General features: G+C 39.4%; 2 protein-coding genes and 1 long non-coding RNA gene across 6 annotated transcripts in view; 2 read left to right on the plus strand and 1 right to left on the minus strand.

The window, feature by feature from the left end:
* LOC149021503 (copper-transporting ATPase PAA2, chloroplastic) overlaps positions 1-3,499 on the minus strand; it is a 41,855-nt gene extending 38,356 nt beyond the window's left edge. For both annotated transcript variants that reach the window (XM_089149734.1, XM_089149733.1), the window contains exons 1-2: positions 2,784-3,499; positions 2,588-2,665 (exon numbers count right to left, since the gene is read on the minus strand). In XM_089149734.1, coding sequence (XP_089005860.1) covers positions 2,588-2,665; positions 2,784-3,402 — 697 coding nt within the window. In that variant the 5' untranslated portion in view covers positions 3,403-3,499. The remainder of the gene's footprint in view (positions 1-2,587; positions 2,666-2,783) is intronic.
* A 79-nt stretch (positions 3,500-3,578) lies between these two features.
* LOC149021504 (uncharacterized) lies at positions 3,579-8,212 on the plus strand. 2 transcript variants are annotated; one of them, XM_089149736.1, is made up of 7 exons: positions 3,579-3,998; positions 4,107-4,131; positions 5,116-5,186; positions 5,375-5,469; positions 5,652-5,719; positions 6,591-6,701; positions 6,832-8,212. In XM_089149736.1, the coding sequence occupies exons 1-7, from the start codon at positions 3,770-3,772 to the stop codon at positions 6,962-6,964; spliced, it is 732 nt and encodes a 243-aa protein (XP_089005862.1). In that variant the 5' UTR covers positions 3,579-3,769; the 3' UTR covers positions 6,965-8,212. The 2 variants fall into 2 exon arrangements, with proteins under 2 accessions (XP_089005862.1, XP_089005861.1); XM_089149735.1 differs by having other exon boundaries at positions 4,107-4,143; positions 6,832-8,210.
* Positions 8,213-10,651: 2,439 nt separating this feature from the next.
* LOC149021505 (uncharacterized) lies at positions 10,652-17,957 on the plus strand. Of its 2 annotated transcripts, XR_016172340.1 has the most exons (3): positions 10,652-10,773; positions 10,917-11,279; positions 17,477-17,957. It is a non-coding gene; the product is annotated as an uncharacterized LOC149021505 (long non-coding RNA). The 2 variants fall into 2 exon arrangements; XR_016172339.1 differs by lacking the exon at positions 17,477-17,957 and having other exon boundaries at positions 10,917-14,729.
* The last annotated feature ends 1,138 nt before the right edge of the window (positions 17,958-19,095 follow it).

Raw genomic sequence — 19,095 nt, forward strand, 5'->3', positions numbered from 1 at the left:
AGCTATGCAAAAGTAAATAGTGCTGATTTTCTTACCAAGACAATGAGTTTAGTACTACTGCCTTAGGATTCAGGAAACATGTGAAGCATTCACCAAGTGGGAGAATGTTAAGTATGATTCATGCTTCACATTGTGTTATCGACGGACATGAGGGTCCCGCTCTCCAATGAACGGGTGAGGTCCAGGGAGGCAGCCCTGGTGGAGGTGTGGAGGCAGCGCCCCCAAGCTTGTAGAGGACCCACATCTCTTTGGGCCTCAGAGTTTCTTTACAGTTTGGGCTTGGACCCATGAATAGTTGTGGCTTAGGGTTTTTAACCGCAAAAAAAAAAAAAAAAAAAAAAAAAAAAAAAAAAAAAAAAAAAAAAAAAAAATATATATATATATATATATATATATATATATATATATATATATATATATATATATATATATATATATATATATATATATATATATACATGGTAAAAAATTCGAGGGAAACTCAAGTTTCGACCGGGTGAAAATGGGAAACTTAGGTGGAAACTTGGGAAATTTCGAGGAAACCGAGGACTTTTTCGCACAAGTTTCGACAGGTTTTAGAGACTATTTTGGGGTGGGATTCTGTATTTAAGCTAATTAGTGTATAAAGAACACATTGTCACATGCATTTTAGTAAAAAAATCAATGTAAATATGTCTTTTAAATTACATAACATTAATGTAAAGATGACCGAGAAGTACACAATAAAGTTAACTATACTTAAGCAAATAAGCATAACATTCAACATGAACATATTAACTTCTAAGCTCTAACTTCTAACTTTTAAGTTCAATTCGAAATATCAAATAAACTCTTAAACATCAAATACAATGTAACTAGTAATAAAAATAAAATGGGAAGTACAACTCACTAAGTCAGTGCCAATAGGAGTGCCTCGGCGGATCCATCCCGTGACTTGAGTAGTATTGTGCTTGTGACATCCTCTCCTCTGACCAACGGACATAGACATCCCATGACATGTGATGCCTATGGTTGTCGAGGTAATCGACAACTGCAGCTCTATAGGTCTGGTCATCAACATGCATAAGATATCCGATCTGAGGGAATGCACAATAAGGATAGGGAAGTCCTTCTTGATGAATCTCAGGGGGTATGGGTTGGGGTTGCACCCCGAAGATCTGCTCCACAAACATCTGTGCCCCCGAATCAGCATCCGTATAAGTTGCACCCCTATGCACATATACCGTCCTCCCATCAGACGCTGGATAATACATCCGACCCTGTTCCACTTCCACTACTGTATCACTTTCTCTTCAAGGGGAAAGAAGAGAAGCAAGGAAATGAAGCTAAAAACCCAAGGAAACTACTGTTCACTAAACCATTCAAAGCTAGGTTACCTTCCAATAGAGCTTCAAACTTTGAAATAATCCACCAACAAGTGCCGATTTCACCAAAGGAGTGCTTGAATCTACTTGAAATCATGCAAAACCATGAAAAAAGGTCGAAAAATGGTCGAAACCTCGTGTCGAAACTCTCTGGCCTCCGCTGCGTTTCCCGATCGAAACTCTGGTTTCCCAGAGTTTCGATCGAAGATGGCGACTTTTTATAACATTGAACCGGCTGGTTCAGCCGGTTCACTTAAACAAAAACCAAGTTTTGAGTTTCGATCGAAATTTCGAGGGTTTTGATCGAAACCCTCGAAATTTCGCAAGATTTCCCATCCGGTTCAGACTGACTCACCCATATTTCGACCCAGTAGGGAAATTTCGAGGGTTTCGACCGAAACCAATGATTTTTTTTCGGTACCCACTGGTTTCGTTTCGGTTTTTCAAAAGTGCGAAATTTCGCATGTTTCGACCGAATTTTTTTCCATGTATATATATATATATATTATATATCATATTACTATTATAAAAGTATGAACTCAAGGGACATGACTATATTTCATTTCCCTCCAATACCTCTCTATATTCAATCAATTAAACATTTGTATTAGTAATAAATGATGTTTATAATGGTCAATTAAAATTCTTAAAATTATTTGAATCAATTTGATTTCAATTTCTCTCTTTCTCATTTTCCAAAGAAGCTACTAACAGCCAAATGAATATGAAGAGTTTCTCCCAAATACCAAGAAATATTAATTGAGGAAGACGAAACTGCATTAAAAATTTTTAATCAAAATTACACATCTAAAAGATAAACTTATTCCAAATTCCAACCTTAGTAGTTGTTGTTAACATGTTCACATTTGCACAGGTCATTCAACTTTCATGGCCAATACACGGTGATTGATAAATTCCTCGTGCATTTGCACGTGACACTTTTACTAGTATATATATTGTAACAGAACATCTGTAATAGTTGTGAGAAGAATATAATGAAAAACCTAATGTTGTACATAACCTCACATTGAGGTGAAAATGGTAAAATCCGTAAATCTTTCTTTCCTGTTTTCTGTTCGTTGTTTGTGATTGATTGCTCTAATCCTAACAATAACCATTGTGTGTGATTGGTAGCTCTAATCCTAATAATAACCATTTTAACAGCTTCTACTCACGGGGTAATGGCCCGTGGCTAAACAAATAAAGGAGGTTTTATCACTGACCTCTGCCTGGTCCAAGCAGAGCACCCAGAGCCAATCCACCTTTCACGTACTGATTATGCAGTAAGTCCAGAAATGTTCCTACACCAGTAAAACGAAAGAAATTGAAAAGAATGTCAACATAAATGTGCTGGAATCAGATCGTTGCCCATTTAGAATGGTCGCAGAAAAAGCATCGACAAGGTAGTAAATGCATTACCATGAGCAACATGGATCCCAAGAGAATGAAGTATATGCGAGGCATGAGAGCCGCAGCACAAAGCCACCAAGGTCCAAGCAAAAGCTACCTTACTACGGCTCTTGGCCAGCATGACTTCCTTCTTCGCCGCCATTTCCTTCCACTTCCTAACATTCTCTGTAATGCCTGACCCCGAGTACCTCCTTTTGGCCAAGAATCCCCGTTCCGTCAATCTTCCACACAGATCATCCACAACGTCTACCGGGATTCCGTTTTCAACGGCCTCCGGTCTCAAACGGATTGCTGCAGTTTCAGTTAACATGTTAACAACGACCGACTCAACACGGTCGTCAGAAGCTAAGATCGATTTGACACGAGAAACGCAAGCACCACACATCATTCCCGTGACATCGAGAAGTACCAAAGACTCAATTTCTTTCTTTCGTAGCAGAAGAGGTGCTTCTACAGGAGAACCGACTTCAATGCTCTTTGCTTTCAGAGAATTTGGTCGGAATTTCAGTGAACGTCGCCGACAAGTTGGAGGATTTAGCCGAAATGGAAATGCAGTAGGTTTTGGAACTGAATCTCGAACGAGATTCCGCTGATACCAGAGAGGATACTGCAGAAGAATCGTCGCCATTGACGAAACTGGACTGTTGAAGACCTCGAGCTTCGCTGCCTCTCCCTGAGGATTTCAATGGCCATGGCCTAAGGTTTGAAGAAGTATTAAGACAAGTGGATAACGTGAAATCCGACAATCACTTACGTGACCAACGTGAGAATACTTTAACCTGACACGTGTGTTACGCTGTTTATCTTACTCAGCTTGATAGCCGCCGTGTACTGTTAACAGTCCAAGTCAGATCAAGCAAAGTTTCTCTCTCTCACAGACTCACACACACACACAAACAGAATAATCTCTGAGAGTATCATCAGCACTGGAGAGGAGAGAGAACAATTCCGGCGAAACGGAGGAGGGCATGTAAAAATTCTGGAAGGCAATAGCCATGGCCACCGCCCCAAAAAGCGCGTGTTTGGTGAGCAGCCACTTCTGTTCAGCCTCGTTTACTTCCCAGCGTCTCGCACCAGACCTTCTAACCTTCAAAGCAAAGAGGGATTGTTGCAGGGCAAGGTGTTCTTGGTTCCCCTCTCCATCAGAGGGTCAACAAAGCCGGCGGACCGTCTCCATTGGTTTCCTTTTCCTCCACCAGTGCCTCTGCCTCTCTATCCCTTCACGTAGACTTCTTTTCTTGCTTTCTTATCTGGATTTCCCTTCAATTTTTTGCCGTGTTCAGAGTATCTAATTTTCTGTATCTTTCGCTTACTAGTTTCTTCTCATTGCAGACGCTAATGCTGGGTTATTGGATAGGTACGTGAAAAAGTAAGTCCTCGTTTTCTGCATCTCTTCTCTATTCATCCATGTTTTCCCAACAAAATGGTAATTGTGGCATTTTTTATTTTGCTGAAAACGAATATGTACCTCCAGAAATGGTATGATAAGATTGACATTAAACCAAGAATACATGTGACAACACAAAGGTTGCAAAGGTTTTTCCTTTTTGGATGAATAAAGAATTCATTACCAAAACCCTGAAAGGGGAGAGATAAGAAAGAGTCAGTTGTTCCAGAAGAACGGATATATTCCCCCAAGGGGCTTAGTTGTAAAACATTCAAAGAGCAGAGAACATGTTTCGTTCTGAAGAGAAGAAATATAAACTGGGAGCAGTTGGGATATAGAAGTACAATAGAACCTCTTTCTTTGCACTCCTCTTAACTCTAACAAAGAAATTTAGTATTGGCATGGAGTGAGGTTTGAGAACTGCCTCTGAAATCGTTTGGACTACAGTTTGGTGAGATATTTTGTTTGGATTGTCGAACAACAATCCAAAAGCCTAGAGCAGCAAGCTCGTGGGATTTTTGGCCTCTGAGATCCATCTCAAGATTCTCAAACAGCTTTAGGAAGCTCGAAAAATATAATTAGGTTTGCGTGGTTTATGGCTTTGTTAGTGAATTTGAACTGGACATGGCTTTTGGATTCACACTTATGCTTCATCTATGTACAGATAAAGTAGCACAAGTTTTCACAAATCAGTATTTTTGCATAAATTATTATGTATTTATCGTTTTGGATGTGGGTTTAGTTAGTTAAATTTGGAGTTTTGCAGAAAATAACTTAGTCCCCAAAAAAAAGAGAAAAGCAAAAACACCCCCCCCCCCGGTTTTCATCTTAACCTTACACAGTAAATGGTATAGTGATGTGTACTTGTCTAGTTAAGATGATCAATGGTGCTTATTCTGAAATGATCTTTTATGCAAATAGATGGAGTCTGATTATGTTTTCTTCTGTTGCCAGGAAAAAGCTTGACCCACTAGACGTTTATGTTCCTGCTGTTCTATTGACCCAATCACAGATTAAGGATTTAGGTATTCTTTTCTTGTGTTTGCTTTCTGTGAATTCTTAATTTCAGAGAGGATAGCTTCTTCTCTGTCTTGAATGCTGTTTGATCATATTATGATGGTAACATATTCTTTTCTGGTATCACAAGGCCCATTTAATCCTTGACATTCTGGTAATACCCCATTTGGCTTACAGTTTCTTTTTCCTCATGTAGAGAAAACATTGGAATCTGAACAACCCCAATATCTTGCTTGTCGGTCTCTTTTGCGTTCTGGCCCTGCAGCATCTCTGCGTGTAAATATTCGAGCAGTAAGTTTTAACATACTGAAGCTATCACGTGTTCTTTGTTCTCTCTGATTATCTTATATCTTCCACTAGTTCATGGAATGGCTTAACTATTTTACCCTAGGGTTAAGACTTCTATGAATTTGCTTCATTGGATTGTTACAGTCCTTTCTTAAATCCGAGTTTTTTATTTTTTGGAATTTTAGGTAGCACAGTATGCATCAGAATCTGGCAATGGTGAAACTGCTTTTAACAATGTGGATCAATGCCTAAGGTATTACTTCTACATTCAGAATGAAGTCCTCATGTTTTGTTAGGAATTTACTGTCTCGACTTCAAGATGTTATGCTGTCCCCACAACTATAAACCGGCTTCGTAGTTTTAAGCTTAACCTAATGCGTCTGCTAGATTAGCATCCTTGCTTATGTCTCATGAAAGCTGGTTCTAACCCATATTTCTTTCACCTAAACCCATACTTTCCATATGGTGGAAGGCTAGGATCATCCATATATGAGGCTTTCATTTTTGGTAATATTGGATAGGATAATAATTGTTGAACCAAAAAACAATCACATCCTTTTGGGGTTACATAATTTGAAATCTTAGTTGACTAAATTGTCTCCATCTGTCTCCAAGATGACACCCACACTTTATTTGGTTCCTCTTCTTTTAATGTTGCAATATGTGCCAGCATCCCGTCACGATGGAAGTTGGTGTTTTAGTTACATAATTATGTTACCAACTGATGGGTCCTCCCTGAATAATGAAGAAGTAAATGGAAATTGTTATGATTTTTCTTTTTTATCTTATCCTATGAGCTTCTTCTAAAATGTTGTCCAACACACCATTGGATGCAGTTGCATGGAGCAGTCAATCTCCAAAAATAAGCTGGTAATAGATACCCATAATATTCTTATCCCATTCAGATTAATGTTAGACAACCTAATAAGAAGCAGGGTGTGTTGGACAACTTAACAAGAAACATTCAAATTCCACTTACTAACAGTGGATGAGAGCTGAGTGTTTGTTTTACTAGGCCGAGACTCATCTAACAATTTATGTCACAGATCAAGTGCACCAAATCCAATGGCAGTAGTTTATATCTAGGCAAATTCTTACTTGTATTGGCTTTTCTTTTTCTGAAGAGCCTTGGAGGAACTTGATTCCTTGCTTCTACGTGCATCAAGAAAAGATCCAGAAGCTTTGCCTGCATCAATGAAAGAAAAGATTGATATTGCAGTTGGTGCATTGGATAGGTATACTGTATTCCTTCATTTCAATAGTCAAGTAGTCAACATTGTTCTGCCATTCATTGTACTGAATTTTGTCCCTTGCATTAAACTTCACAATAAGAAATACATGTTTGCTGATTTCTTCCCCCTTCAGTCTGCTTGAAACTGTACCACGGCAGGTGCTAGATAAAGGGAAGGAGATTGCAGATGCTTATAGGATTCCTGAAGAAGATGTAGGACCTGAAAGGTTGGACCCAGAAATAAAGCAGTTGGAGTCAATATTATGACATCCTTGATGGGTTTTGTTATGAAATTCTATATCTGCTATTATTGAATATAGGTTAAGGTTGAACTGCCCCTCATGAGATGCTCATCAGCATATACTTTGAGCTCCTTCTCTACTATGAGAATATTTCTATCTTCCATTTTAATATCTGATGATAGGCTGGTATGTTCCCTTGTTTTTCTCTGCTTTCCCTACACGTGGCTAATTCCATGCTAGGGATCGAACTGTCCGCCTATCCATGTGATGATAAGTTGCTTTTCTTGATCCCAAGGTCTGCTCGCTTCACCGCAAACTTGGATTCCATGATCTACTAGGGGATAAGGTTCTTCTTTCAGATCACTTTCTTAATAAGCATGTTTCGAAGAACAGTGCATGAAATCCAACCTCCATCCTGTTTAGTGCAGAAATATGGATGGTTTATCGCACCAGTTCAACCTTAGAACTACCCTGCTCATGCTCTTCTTCCTCATCAAAACTCCTACCAACCCAACCTAATCCTCAGCTGGAGGATAACCTTACAGGTCTCAATAATGGATGTACTGCTGGCAGTAAACAGCTTACTGTTTCTATTAATAGATGCATCATTTAGTAAATGTGATTAAAATGCTGCATGAAGTGCAATTATGTGAGTTCCAGCATCTTGTAGCCGTGTCAAGGAAATCCTGCTCAGCACTAGGAGCAGAATCATGAGATAGGAACTGGAGTTCAGCTGCGGTCCAAAAGTTTGGGGATTTCAGTAGAGCTATTGTCGATGCAGATTTTGAGGAAGCTGTTTCGTGTCTAAACAATGCATCATTGACACTTATGGAGTTTTCTTCTCTTTATGATATCCTTGAAGGCTTTAGTCTTTTAAGTTCTCTTGGGGATTATTAGCAGAAAACTGGTCTTATCATCTCATTTCCTCCGCAATGCAGAGATTGTTTTACCCTGAAGCTATGGAGATCCAACGTGTTTATGAGAGAGAGCCAACAGATTGGACATAGTTGAGTAAACCATCAAAGCTAAGTCATCACCTCATTAACTTCGCTGAAGATTCCCCAAGCAAACCCACGTAACGCCCCTGAAATTCCTTCAGTTATCTGAATGGACACCAAGGTATGTGTGCTTATGAACCTCGATCACACTAGCATCCAGCCTCTCACCTCAAGTTGCATGGATCAAAGAATTCCATTAGCAGGTTAAGCGAGCTCAAACCTTAGCTACAGCACCAGTTCTTTCCCCAAGATACTACTATCACCACTAGAGCTTGCAGTCTCTCTCGTAAACAATCAATCTTAAGAGTTCAGTTCTTCAGTTTTTTTTTTGGTAGAAGAGTTCTTCAGCTTTGAAGATCTTTTGTTTTCATCGAACAAACTATGGCCTTCATTGATTTCAATTCGATTCAAATCAGAATCAGCTGGAAACCAATTGAAACCCTAGAAAACGGAAAGTAAAATTCTCCATGTTAAGAGTTTTCTCGTTGTTGGAGAAGTTTTTGATTCGGTTGGTCTTCCTACAAGAGCAATTTTGGTGAAATGTTTTTGGAGACTTAACTGATAACTCGCTTAAAAATGGAAGTGCAAAATATTAAAGATCCTTAACCAGAGGTGATAAAAATTCAAGATCTGTGCATTAACGTTAATGCGATTAAAAGAGTAGATTGAGATATGGTATTGGTGAAATATCAATTAAATTATTTTATCCAGAAAAATTATCAATTAAATTTGTTGATTCTACAAATCTTTTATCTCTTGGACCACAACTTATTGGAAAAATAGAGGATTGGGAGCAAACGTAATGGCAAATGTACAACATATGTTGAATCTTGTTGAAATTTACTATCAAAGATTGGGTCAGTTGGCAATAACCAATATTTCTTAATGAATAAGTCAATGATTTGAATATATAGTTTTCCCCATATATAGTTTTCTTGTGAAAGTTTCAAAATTTAGCCTTGGATCTTCTTAATCAACTTTTATCGTTGGCTCAAAAATAAAAAAAAAAAATTTCTTAGAGTGAAAATGATTTTTTTTTGGTAAACAGCACTTCATTTACATAATTAAACAAAGTACAAATACACCTGCATGAGAACACAAGGTTCAAATCGAACCAAGGAGCGGCAAAAGTCCAAACTGTCATACATGCAATAGACAGGGTCAACCAGGGTAAGGATTGGGTCAAGCCCAAAGTGGATCACAGCCACAAAACCCTTAGAACAAGAACACCAAAACAACAACACAAACACCCTCAAAGGGGGACAACTTACACGCCTCAAGGGCGGACATAACACCCACATAGGGGGACCAATTACACGCCGCAAGGGCGGATTCAAAACTCCTACAATTACAGCGATGGTAGCAGCGAAAGTGTGGATAAGGTTCAGACTTCCCATCCAACGATGTCGTATAGGCGTACCGGTCAAGCTCGACGCAGAAAAACTTGTACCCAAAGCTGCAGTTGTTCTGCGGTGTGCACCAGGAAACGCTGTAACCAAAGGAGCTGTTAGGGAAAAAAAAAAAGAAAAATAAAACAAAAAAACAAAAACAAAGCACTGCAACCACAGATCTAAGGGGAAACCCTATATCTGGTTATTAACGAAGAAAGCGAAACGGCGGGAAAGAGGGAGGCGGAGACGGGAAAGAGGAGCAGGAGATGCCGGGAGAGAGAAACAGATAGAAACAGAGAAAACGGGAGAGAGAAAACAGCGAGGGCGGGAGAGAGAACAGATAGAAACAGAAAACGGGAGAGAGGGCGAGAGAGAGAATAGTTGAAACAGAAAAGAGGAGCAGGAGATGCCGGGAGAGAGAAACAGAGAGGGCGGGAGAGAGAATAGATATGCCGGGAGAGAGAACAGAAGGGAAAGAGAGAGAACTGAAGGAGGTGAGAGAGAAAAAAAGGGAGACGGGATGGAGACCGGAGCGGCGGAAGGAGAATAGGGGAGGCGGAGAGACTACTCAGGTGAGCCTCTCCGCCTCAAGCTTCTCAAATGGAGGAGTTGCAGAGCGGAGGATTTCAGGAGCCCGGCGAAGAAATCGTTGGTGCAGCCGTCAAAGTGCTTTAGCTCCTTTTACTGGTACTTCTTAGTGAAGAGGTTGTAAGTTCAATTCTTGCAAACAACATATATGTAATGTTCCTATCTTTTATATATAAAATTGTTAAAAAGAAAATCATAAGATTCTGCTAGGGGTGAAAGTTTGGCCTTGACCTACCCTAAGGCCGCCCTGAGCCCAAATAGGGCAAGCCCAAAGATTTTGGCTATGAAGGCAGATTATGGCCAAAATATTTTAGACCTGACTAGGGCCAAGGGCGAGCTTGAGATTACTCTTTGGCCTTTCAAGCCTGTTTCAACCTGTCCTTGGTTTTTTCCCTGACCTTAGCCTAATTTTGGTTGTGATTATGGTCTTAATCTTGGTCCTAATTTTGTCCATGATGCTTGATCTTAATGAATTACGAAAATGGACAAGGATATGCCAATCAAAGCTCAGGCCAAGTACATGGTCAATTAGGCCAGGGCCATGGCCAAGTATAGGGCCAATTAGGGCAGAAATGGGTTTGGTTTGGCTTAGGATAATAATCTTTGACCCTGAATTGGGGTTAGGATGGAAATGAGTTTAGATTAGAATATATAATAGGTCGAACCAGACCTTTTTTGTCATCTTCCGGTTCGTCCATCCAATCATTTTTGGCAAGAAATGTTAGGGTTCGGGGGTGGAGCAGAGGAGCGCACTGGGGAGGATGCGTATTAGGACGGCATTGCCGTCGTTTTTCTCAAAACGCAATCAATCGCAGAGATCTTCTCGAATCTACTGATGAAGATTCTCTTGGATTCAGGTGCGTGTGAAGGATTTGACTACGGCTTTGCTATCGTTTCTGCAATTACTTTCAAGTTGTGTAAACAATAGAGTAAATCTTGATGCATTTGTTGTTTTACTTTTATTTACCATTCTGGAATCTAACCGTGCATTAATTTGCAGGTTCTTGTAATGCTGTGCTCGATCCATGCAATCGAAGATGAGTAGTTGTCGGATCATTTTAATCACAGTCGCATTGTTTTGTTGTTTGGTTATGTTCATAATTCTGGTAAATTCAAGGTGGTAGAGTTTTTACATGTTAGACTTTTGGAATAAGTTTTCGGAGAAGCATATTAAAACTCCTTGGGTGTCTCCTGTATTCTTATACCCATTTCGAAGCATGTTAAACTTTCCTGATAGTACCCTGAATTTACCAGAACTATGATTATAATCAAAATGATTCAGTTGGCGGTAGAAGATGAACGAGTCCTTTGGCAAGAGGGACGTCTTCCTTTTGAAAGAGATGCAGCATCGCAACACAGTTAGGTACTTCTTAAAATCCCAGTAGTTCCTTAATCAATTATAAGGTGTGTTCTAGCTGAAAAGAAAGAAGCATGATGTGAAACAAATGAATCAATTTTTCATTCAATATGTGGAGAAAATGACCATTGCTCTCCTCTTTGCGATCCTTTTTTTCACGGATTTAATATGCTAAATCCCGATATGTCATTACTCTTGGTGGTGTTGGCCAAGGGATAGCCTTACTTCTTTCCCAGGACATAGAAATGAGGTTGTTTCCCTATTAGCATGAGAAATATAAAAGGGAATCTTGAAACCTTCTGTTTAGCTTTAGACCATGGGTTTGTTTGATCTCCTTTAGATTGCAGGTTAAAATTGCTTAGTTTGTGGGTCAGATTGTAGGGTCAACAGTACCCAAGGAAATTTATGAAATGTGAAACTTAGCCATCAGCAACATCACACTGAAGTCTCTCTGTCTCATTCATTCTGTTATATCTCCAACTTTCTATAACCATTGTTGTTGCAGTATGCTCCATGTAAAACCAGTTTCAAGTTGTCAGAGATGTTTTTAAGAGTAGACGCGCTTTCTTTTGAGTGGTATTCCCATGCATAATCCACCAATTGTCTCCCTGTGCACAGGCTCGTTGCCACTTATAAATATCTATATTAGTAATTGGAGAGTGTCTATGATAAAATAGAAAAGCTGATTGCAGAGAGGCAGTATATATGTGCTTGTGATAGGGCATAGATGGCAAGGAAAACCCATACCAGCTCTGTAGGGCAGGACAACATTACAGGCAAACCTGTTTTCCCCATTTTTCAGTACACTTGTATCTGTTATTTGATGAGAACCACTTTCAACTTCCTAATCCCTGCCTGAATGAGTTCAGAATGGTATTATAGAAAGCAAAAATATGATTAGGTTGGGAGTGGGTTAGCTTCGGTCTCTATATTGGAAAATCCAGTAGCAACTTATCCAGTAGTAGCAGCCACTAATAATACCTTTAATCCAACTGCAGCACCTGTTGAAAATGCAGCAGAAGAGCTTCAAAAGGCAAACAGCCCCCCAGCCAGTCATATGGGGTGGGGTGCTTGTGGTTTTAGCCTTGGATATGAAGAATTCCTAAATCAAAAAGGCAAAGTCCGGTATTTGACGAAGATCTTTCGATCAATAGATAGGAATGAGTGTTCGATATAGGGTAATCAATAGATAGCTGCTCTTTCTCTCTCATTTTTGGTTATAGTAGGATGAGATTATCAAGGCTACCTTTCTGATAACTGTGCTTCAGTTCTAGATATGTTGGCATTTATATATTCTAGGCTAGAGATTTTAAATTTCTTTTTCACCAGTTAGAAATGTGAATAAATGGTAACTTAATGTTATTAATATTCAAATACTATATATACAGAATAATACAAAACATAATAGATATGTCTCCCTATTACGTCAGTGGAGGATATAATCCTTAACATGCCCCCTCAAGCAAAGCGGGAACGTGAATCAATCTCGAGGTGCTTTGTGCGCACATGAAAAATAGGATTGACCGTGAGATAAGTTGCCCCTACATTATCACACCAAATTGTAGGAGGCTGAGGGAAGTGAAGCCCAAGCTCACCAAGCAAAGAGTGCAACCAAACAAGCTCGGTAGTGGCGGAAGCAACAGCACGATACTCAACCTCTGTGGAAGAACGAGACACAGTGCGTTGTTTGCGAGAAGCCCAAGATATGAGATTGGCCCCAAGAAAAATACAAAAGCCAGAGGTAGAATGTTTGTCATCCAAACAACTAGCCCAATCAGCATCAGAGTAAGCATGAAGAATCATAGGAGTTTGGGCCTGTATAAAAAGACCATGATAAGAGGTATCACATAGGTACCGAAGAATGCACTTAACAGCAGACCAATGAGAATCCGTTGGGGCATGCATATATTGAGCGACACGGCCAACAACCTAGGAGATGTTCGGCCATGTGATGGCAAGGTATTGAAGAATCCCAACAGTTTGACGATATAAAGTACCATCCTCCAAAGCAGTACCAGATGTCAGAGTGAGATTCTCAATAGACATGGGAGTAGAAACTGGCTTTGTAGAGGCCATTCTGGTAGTGGATAACAAATCTATTATATACATATGTTGAGATAACAACAAACTAGCCTTAAAGCGATGAGCTTCAATACCCAAAAAGAAGTGAAGATCACCAAGATCTTTAATCGCAAAAGCACCACCAAGAGCGTGAATAAAATCATGAAGAGCCGTGCGACTGTTACCAGTGAGGAGAATATCATCGACATATATAAAAAAATAAAGAACTACTCCAGATGTCCGATAGATGAATAACATCATATCGGTCTTGGAAGCAACAAATCCATAGGATAGGACAAAAGTGTTAAGTTTAACAAACCAAGCACGTGGGGCCTGCTTAAGCCCATAGAGTGATTTCTTGAGATGATAAACATGAGTAGGGCAAGACATATCTATATAGCCCGGGGGTTTGAGTTATGTAGACAGATTCAATCAAATCCCCATGAAGAAATGCATTAGTAACATCAAGTTGTCGCACCATCCAATTGTTCATCACAACAATTGATAACACAAGGTGCATGGTGGCAAGTTTGACAACCGGACTAAAGGTCTCACTAAATTCAAAGCTGGGTTGTTGATGATAACCTTTAGCACAAGGCGAGCTTTGTACCGAGAGATAGTACCATCCGGGTTACGTTTGATGCGAAATATCCATTTGCAACCAATGGTATTTGGAGCTGATGTAGCGGGAACCAAAACCCATGTGCCATTATGAAGTAATGCATTAATTTCATCATCCATGGCATCACGCCAACACTTGAGACGGGATGCCTGGGTATAAGAAATGGGAAGCATGGAATCATCACTTTTAGTGGCTACAAGATTCAATTTAGTTGTGGGGCGCAAGGACCCAGTTTTGGACCAAGCAAGCATCTTATGAGTAGGCTAGACCAAAGAAACAACAGTAGGTTCAGCAGCAGACCCATTTGGAAGTAAATCTTGCTCCCTAGAAACAAGGCCCAGCTGATTGGAAAGCCCAGTTGTGACAGGCCCATGAGACCCATTAAGCGTTGCATGCCCATTATTTATAGTCCCTGTCCGATTACAGTCCAAAATTAAACAATCCTTAGTAGAAACAACAAAACCAAGTGGGGCATTTAAACAGGCCTCATTTAAGGAAGACAAATGATGATCTGATTGTTGACCATCAGCTAGAGAACATGACGAACCCGTTTGACCAGCAACATTTGAGGAAGCAGCAGGGGCACCCGGCAGCTGCCGTTCACCTGGGAAGGAAGAACAAGGAAGAAGAACAGTAGGAGGTTCTAGATGCCAAGCAGTAACAGGAATTTGAGGGCAAGCGGCAAACAAAGTGGCACAAGGAAAAACATCATCAAAAAATTTAACATGACCGTTGAGAAGCAGGATCAAAACATTTGTATCCTTTATGAGACAGAATATCCAAGAAAAATACATGGTAAAGAACGAGAAGAAAGTTTGTTCTTTCCATAAGGTCGCAGCCAAGGATAACACAAACAATCAAAAGTGTGTAGTGTAGAATAATCTGGAGAAGTACCAAAAAGTTTTTCAAGAGGAGAAACATTACCAAGAGAGGAAAGTGGTAACCTATTCAGCAAATACACACTTGCTTGACAAGCAACAGACCAGAAAATAGAGGGTAAACCAGATTGAAACAATAAGCATAAGGCGGATTCAACAACATGATGATGTTTCCGTTCAGATATACCATTTTGTTCTTGGGTATGGGGACATGAAAATTGATGAGAAATACCAGATGCAGGAAAAACAGAGTGAAGTTTAACAAATTCATCACCACCATCGGAACGAAAAATTTTAATAGGCAACTGAGAAATTTTCCACTAGATGTTTGAAATGTACAAAGACATCGCATATATCAGATCGCATATATCAGATTTATTTGTAATAGGAAATAACCAGCTGTAACGAGTAAAATCATCATCAAAGAGAACATAGTAGCAAAAAGAATCAAAAGATGTCACAGGTGCAACACCTTAGAGATCACTGTGAATCAGCTGAAGCGGTGCAGTAGTAGTTGAAGTGGAGCATGGAAATGGAAAGGGATGAGCCTTGGAACGGCAACAAGCATCACAGTGTGTTGGTTTATTTTCTGTAGGTACAAACAATTGACGAAGAAGCAAAGAAAGTCATTTATCATTGGGATGTCCCAATCTGCGAGGCCAGTCAGAAAAAGAAAGAGTAGCAGCAGAGGCGATGCATGAAGAGAAAACATTAGAAGAACGATGCAATTCAAGAAAATATAAGCCATTCCTATTCTGGCTGTGGCATAGTGTGTGGTGGGTTTGACAATCCTTCACAACAAAAAAAGATGAATAAAAAACAAAATAGACAGAATTATCAAGACAAAATTGAGAAACAAATAAGAGATTGCAACGAATACTAGGATCACAAAGAGTTTTTTTTTAAGAAAAAGAAATATCAGAACATGAATCAAAAACAAAATAGACAGAATTATCAAGACAAAACTGAGAAACAAATAAGAGATTGCAACGAATACCAGGAACACAGAATTTTTTTTAAGGAAAAAGGAATATCATAACAAGACATAACAACAAAACCAAGATGAGTAATGCTAGACCTATACCATCGCCAACATAAACATGCTTAGAACTAGTAAAGGGATCAGAAATGGCAAAATTTGAAATATCTACAATTACATGGTTATTAGAACCAATGTAGAGCCAGTAGTTATTATAGAGAAGTTGTGAAGAAAGAAAAACAGAGGAAGAAGAAACAGTACCTACAAAGGCCTGATTATAACGCTACGGGCATTGAGCACATAAATGACCAAATTGATTGCAGAGTTGATACTATTTGTGCAGAGTGGGAAGCAGAGGTGGAGCAGAACCAGGAGAGTCAAGTTGAAGAACTCCAGAAAATTGATTTTCAGGATGCGTATAACCTCCAGAAGAACGAACTGATGCTTGATGTGTAGAGTGCCACCTGAGTTGTAACCAGAACGATTTGAATAGAAATGAGGCTGGCCAAACGGAGCAAAATTGGTGTTGTTTCGATAGCTATTAGACCTATTGGAATTATTGAAACCAAATCTGTAATTTCGATTACCAGATCTAGGTTGAAAACCACCACGATTACCAGAAAAATTCGCAGTATTAGCAGTCAACATCATGCGAGTGGAAGAAGCCGAAGAATTGTGAAGATGTAATTCATGATTCATCAAGAGACCACAGAGATCCAAGAAATTAATCTGATTGGCACGAAGCCTTACAGAGGTAGAAAAATCACGGTAATCGTCACCGAGTGCACGAAGAACGGCAAGCACCAAATCTTCATCAGGCACTGGATTGTCAATCGCAGCAAGTGCATCAGCCAAAGAACGCACTTCAAGAAGAAAAATAGCCATAGATTCAGGACCTTTGTGCAATTGGAAGAGGCAATCCTTGAGATCCATAACTCTTGACCGAGACGGATTAGCAAAAACACGCACTAAGGTCTGCTAGGCACTGTGAGAACTACGAGCGCTAGCAATATAAGGGATGATTTCTTCAGAGAGGGAAGAAATTATCCAATTGAACAAACTGAGCGCACCACAGCTGATAGTTAATGGCAGTGAGCTTCAAGGGAAGAGAGGGTGCAACATTGTGATGCACAAGAACAACAATTGCAGATGAACCAGAGAGATCGCCAGAGAGGTCGAACGCCATGGTAGAGAAAAAACAAGGTTTCTCAATTAAAGATCAAGAACCAAAAAGCTCAGAAAACAAGAATCGAAAAGATGAGGATCAGAAAAGATTTTTCTAAATCTCGGAGAAGAAAAATCGCCTGATACCATGTGAATAAATGGTAACTTAATGTCATTGATATTCAAATAGTATATATATATAGAGAACAATACAAAACATAATAGATATGTCTCTCTATTACGTCAGTGGAGGATATAATCCTTAACAAGAAAAAGGTAAAATGAATGGCTAGATTCATTTTTTATGAATGCCAGTCCAGCTTAAGAAGTGTTCTGCTCTTGCTCTTCAAGTGCCAATCTTCATGTGGAGTACATCCTTGTGGGTGGTCTCAAAATCTATCTGCTGCTGGCAATAACCAGGTTACTGTTATCATTGCAGATTCATCTTCTGATAAATACGATTGCAGTACTGTATTGGTTGTTCTTATGGTGGTTTCAGGTTGATCTCATCAAAAAGCTTGGGTTGAGTCAGGGAAGTCTTTGTCAGTTCAAGAAGCAGATCATTGATCGAAGATGTAATTCAGTTGCTGTCCACTTTGAGCATTTAAGTAGCTGTTATCGCTGTGTGCTTCAATGGAGCTGCTGTTGTGTCTAGATGATGCCTCGTCGGCTGTTTCAATGACCGGCCTGAAGCTGCATCTGACCGTTGGGCTGAATGGTTTGTGAATTCTGAACAACTACAGCAGCTGAACCTAATAAGAAAGCAATTACGACCCATGAAGTAATAAGTACTGGCTTTAACTTTGAAAACTTCATATTTGCCAATAGAAATGTTGGCCTACTTCCACTGTTCCACACTGGATATATCGAATAACCCTTTTAGTCTTTAGTCTGTTGATTGAACATGGGTAGTTTGCTGTCCAGATTGTGGTTTACAGTAGCTATTATCGCTGCATACTTCAATAAAGCTGTTTCGTGTATAACTGATGCATCTCTTTCACTGAAGCAAAAGCGAACTGTCTTTGGAGGGCTTAACTTCAGTGCAGTGCAATTAATGCGCAGCATTGAGCTGCCTATGGTCAGGATTCAAAGTGGTGATCGAGATTCAATCTCGACCATCTGTTTTGCTTTTTTTTTCTTTTCTTTTTTCGGGTTTCAGTTGAGATAGTTCAAAAAGTCAAAAAATAAAAATAGAACGGGTGGTCAAGATCAACCACAAGATTTTATTCTCACCATTCGCAGTCCAGTGCTGCGTAATTATTAGGCTTTGGACAAGAGTTTTTTTTTCTCTTTTTTCTCTTTTTGATGCCTTAAATTGTTGAACTTTATTAAGGATTGTATACTTTTTGCTTTACTAAGTCTTCCCATCTCATTCTTTTACAAGCAAAATTGTTCCTCCTCTCAATCTTCAATTTGAAGGAATGGAGACAGTTAGACCTAAAGGAAGACACAATATCATCATTTTCTACCTAAAATTTATCTCCGCCTCTTTGTAAAATCCTTGAACCAAAGCAACTCAATCCAACGAACCCATTCACTCTTCTGAGGTTTGGTTTGTGAAGTCATAATTGGTTTTGGATTCAAAATTATTCTTTCTCAAGTGCCCGTCAACTTGCCACAATATTATATCATTCCCAGACCAAACCCAAATTGTTGTCATGTCTCCTGAATGCTGTTACGTGTATGAAATCCAATCAAATAAAACAACCTGCTTTACTCTTAATCGTCAATCAATATTTTAAATTATCTTTTACCTTTTGATTTTGATTTAGAGCTTCGAAGTTAAACTGAAAAGAAAAAAAAACGAATAATTTTCCACTAAAAAAATTCCAATAATTAATTATCCGTCTCTCATCTCTGTCTGTGGTCCGTTTCCCTTTCGCATAGCTGAATGTGCTTTTCTGCGCTTTCAAAATCGCCCTAAACTCACCATTTCTGTCTGAAGTCTCCATATCTGATTCGGGGTAACTCGGACCGATTTCAATTGACTCCAATCCCGTTTGAACCACGAACCAGCATGGACCGATTCCAAACCTTGCCACGTAAGGATAGCTGTTAGCAGCTATATCCGGGTAATTGGGGTTTACTTGATTAAATATGCGCGATCTCTGGTCTAAA

Source organism: Hakea prostrata, chromosome 3 (genome assembly GCF_041222555.1).
Source record: "Hakea prostrata isolate BN-2017 chromosome 3, UWA_Hpros_2, whole genome shotgun sequence".
Lineage (NCBI taxonomy): Eukaryota > Viridiplantae > Streptophyta > Magnoliopsida > Proteales > Proteaceae > Hakea > Hakea prostrata.

Excerpts from the sequence above, each read along its gene's own strand:
- LOC149021504 (XM_089149735.1), top strand. The coding sequence starts at position 3,770 with ATGGCCACCGCCCCAAAAAGCGCGTGTTTGGTGAGCAGCCACTTCTGT. Across the intron at positions 5,720-6,590 it reads AATGTGGATCAATGCCTAAG|AGCCTTGGAGGAACTTGATT; the intron begins GTATTACTTCTA and ends CTTTTTCTGAAG. Across the intron at positions 6,702-6,831 it reads GCAGTTGGTGCATTGGATAG|TCTGCTTGAAACTGTACCAC; the intron begins GTATACTGTATT and ends TTCCCCCTTCAG.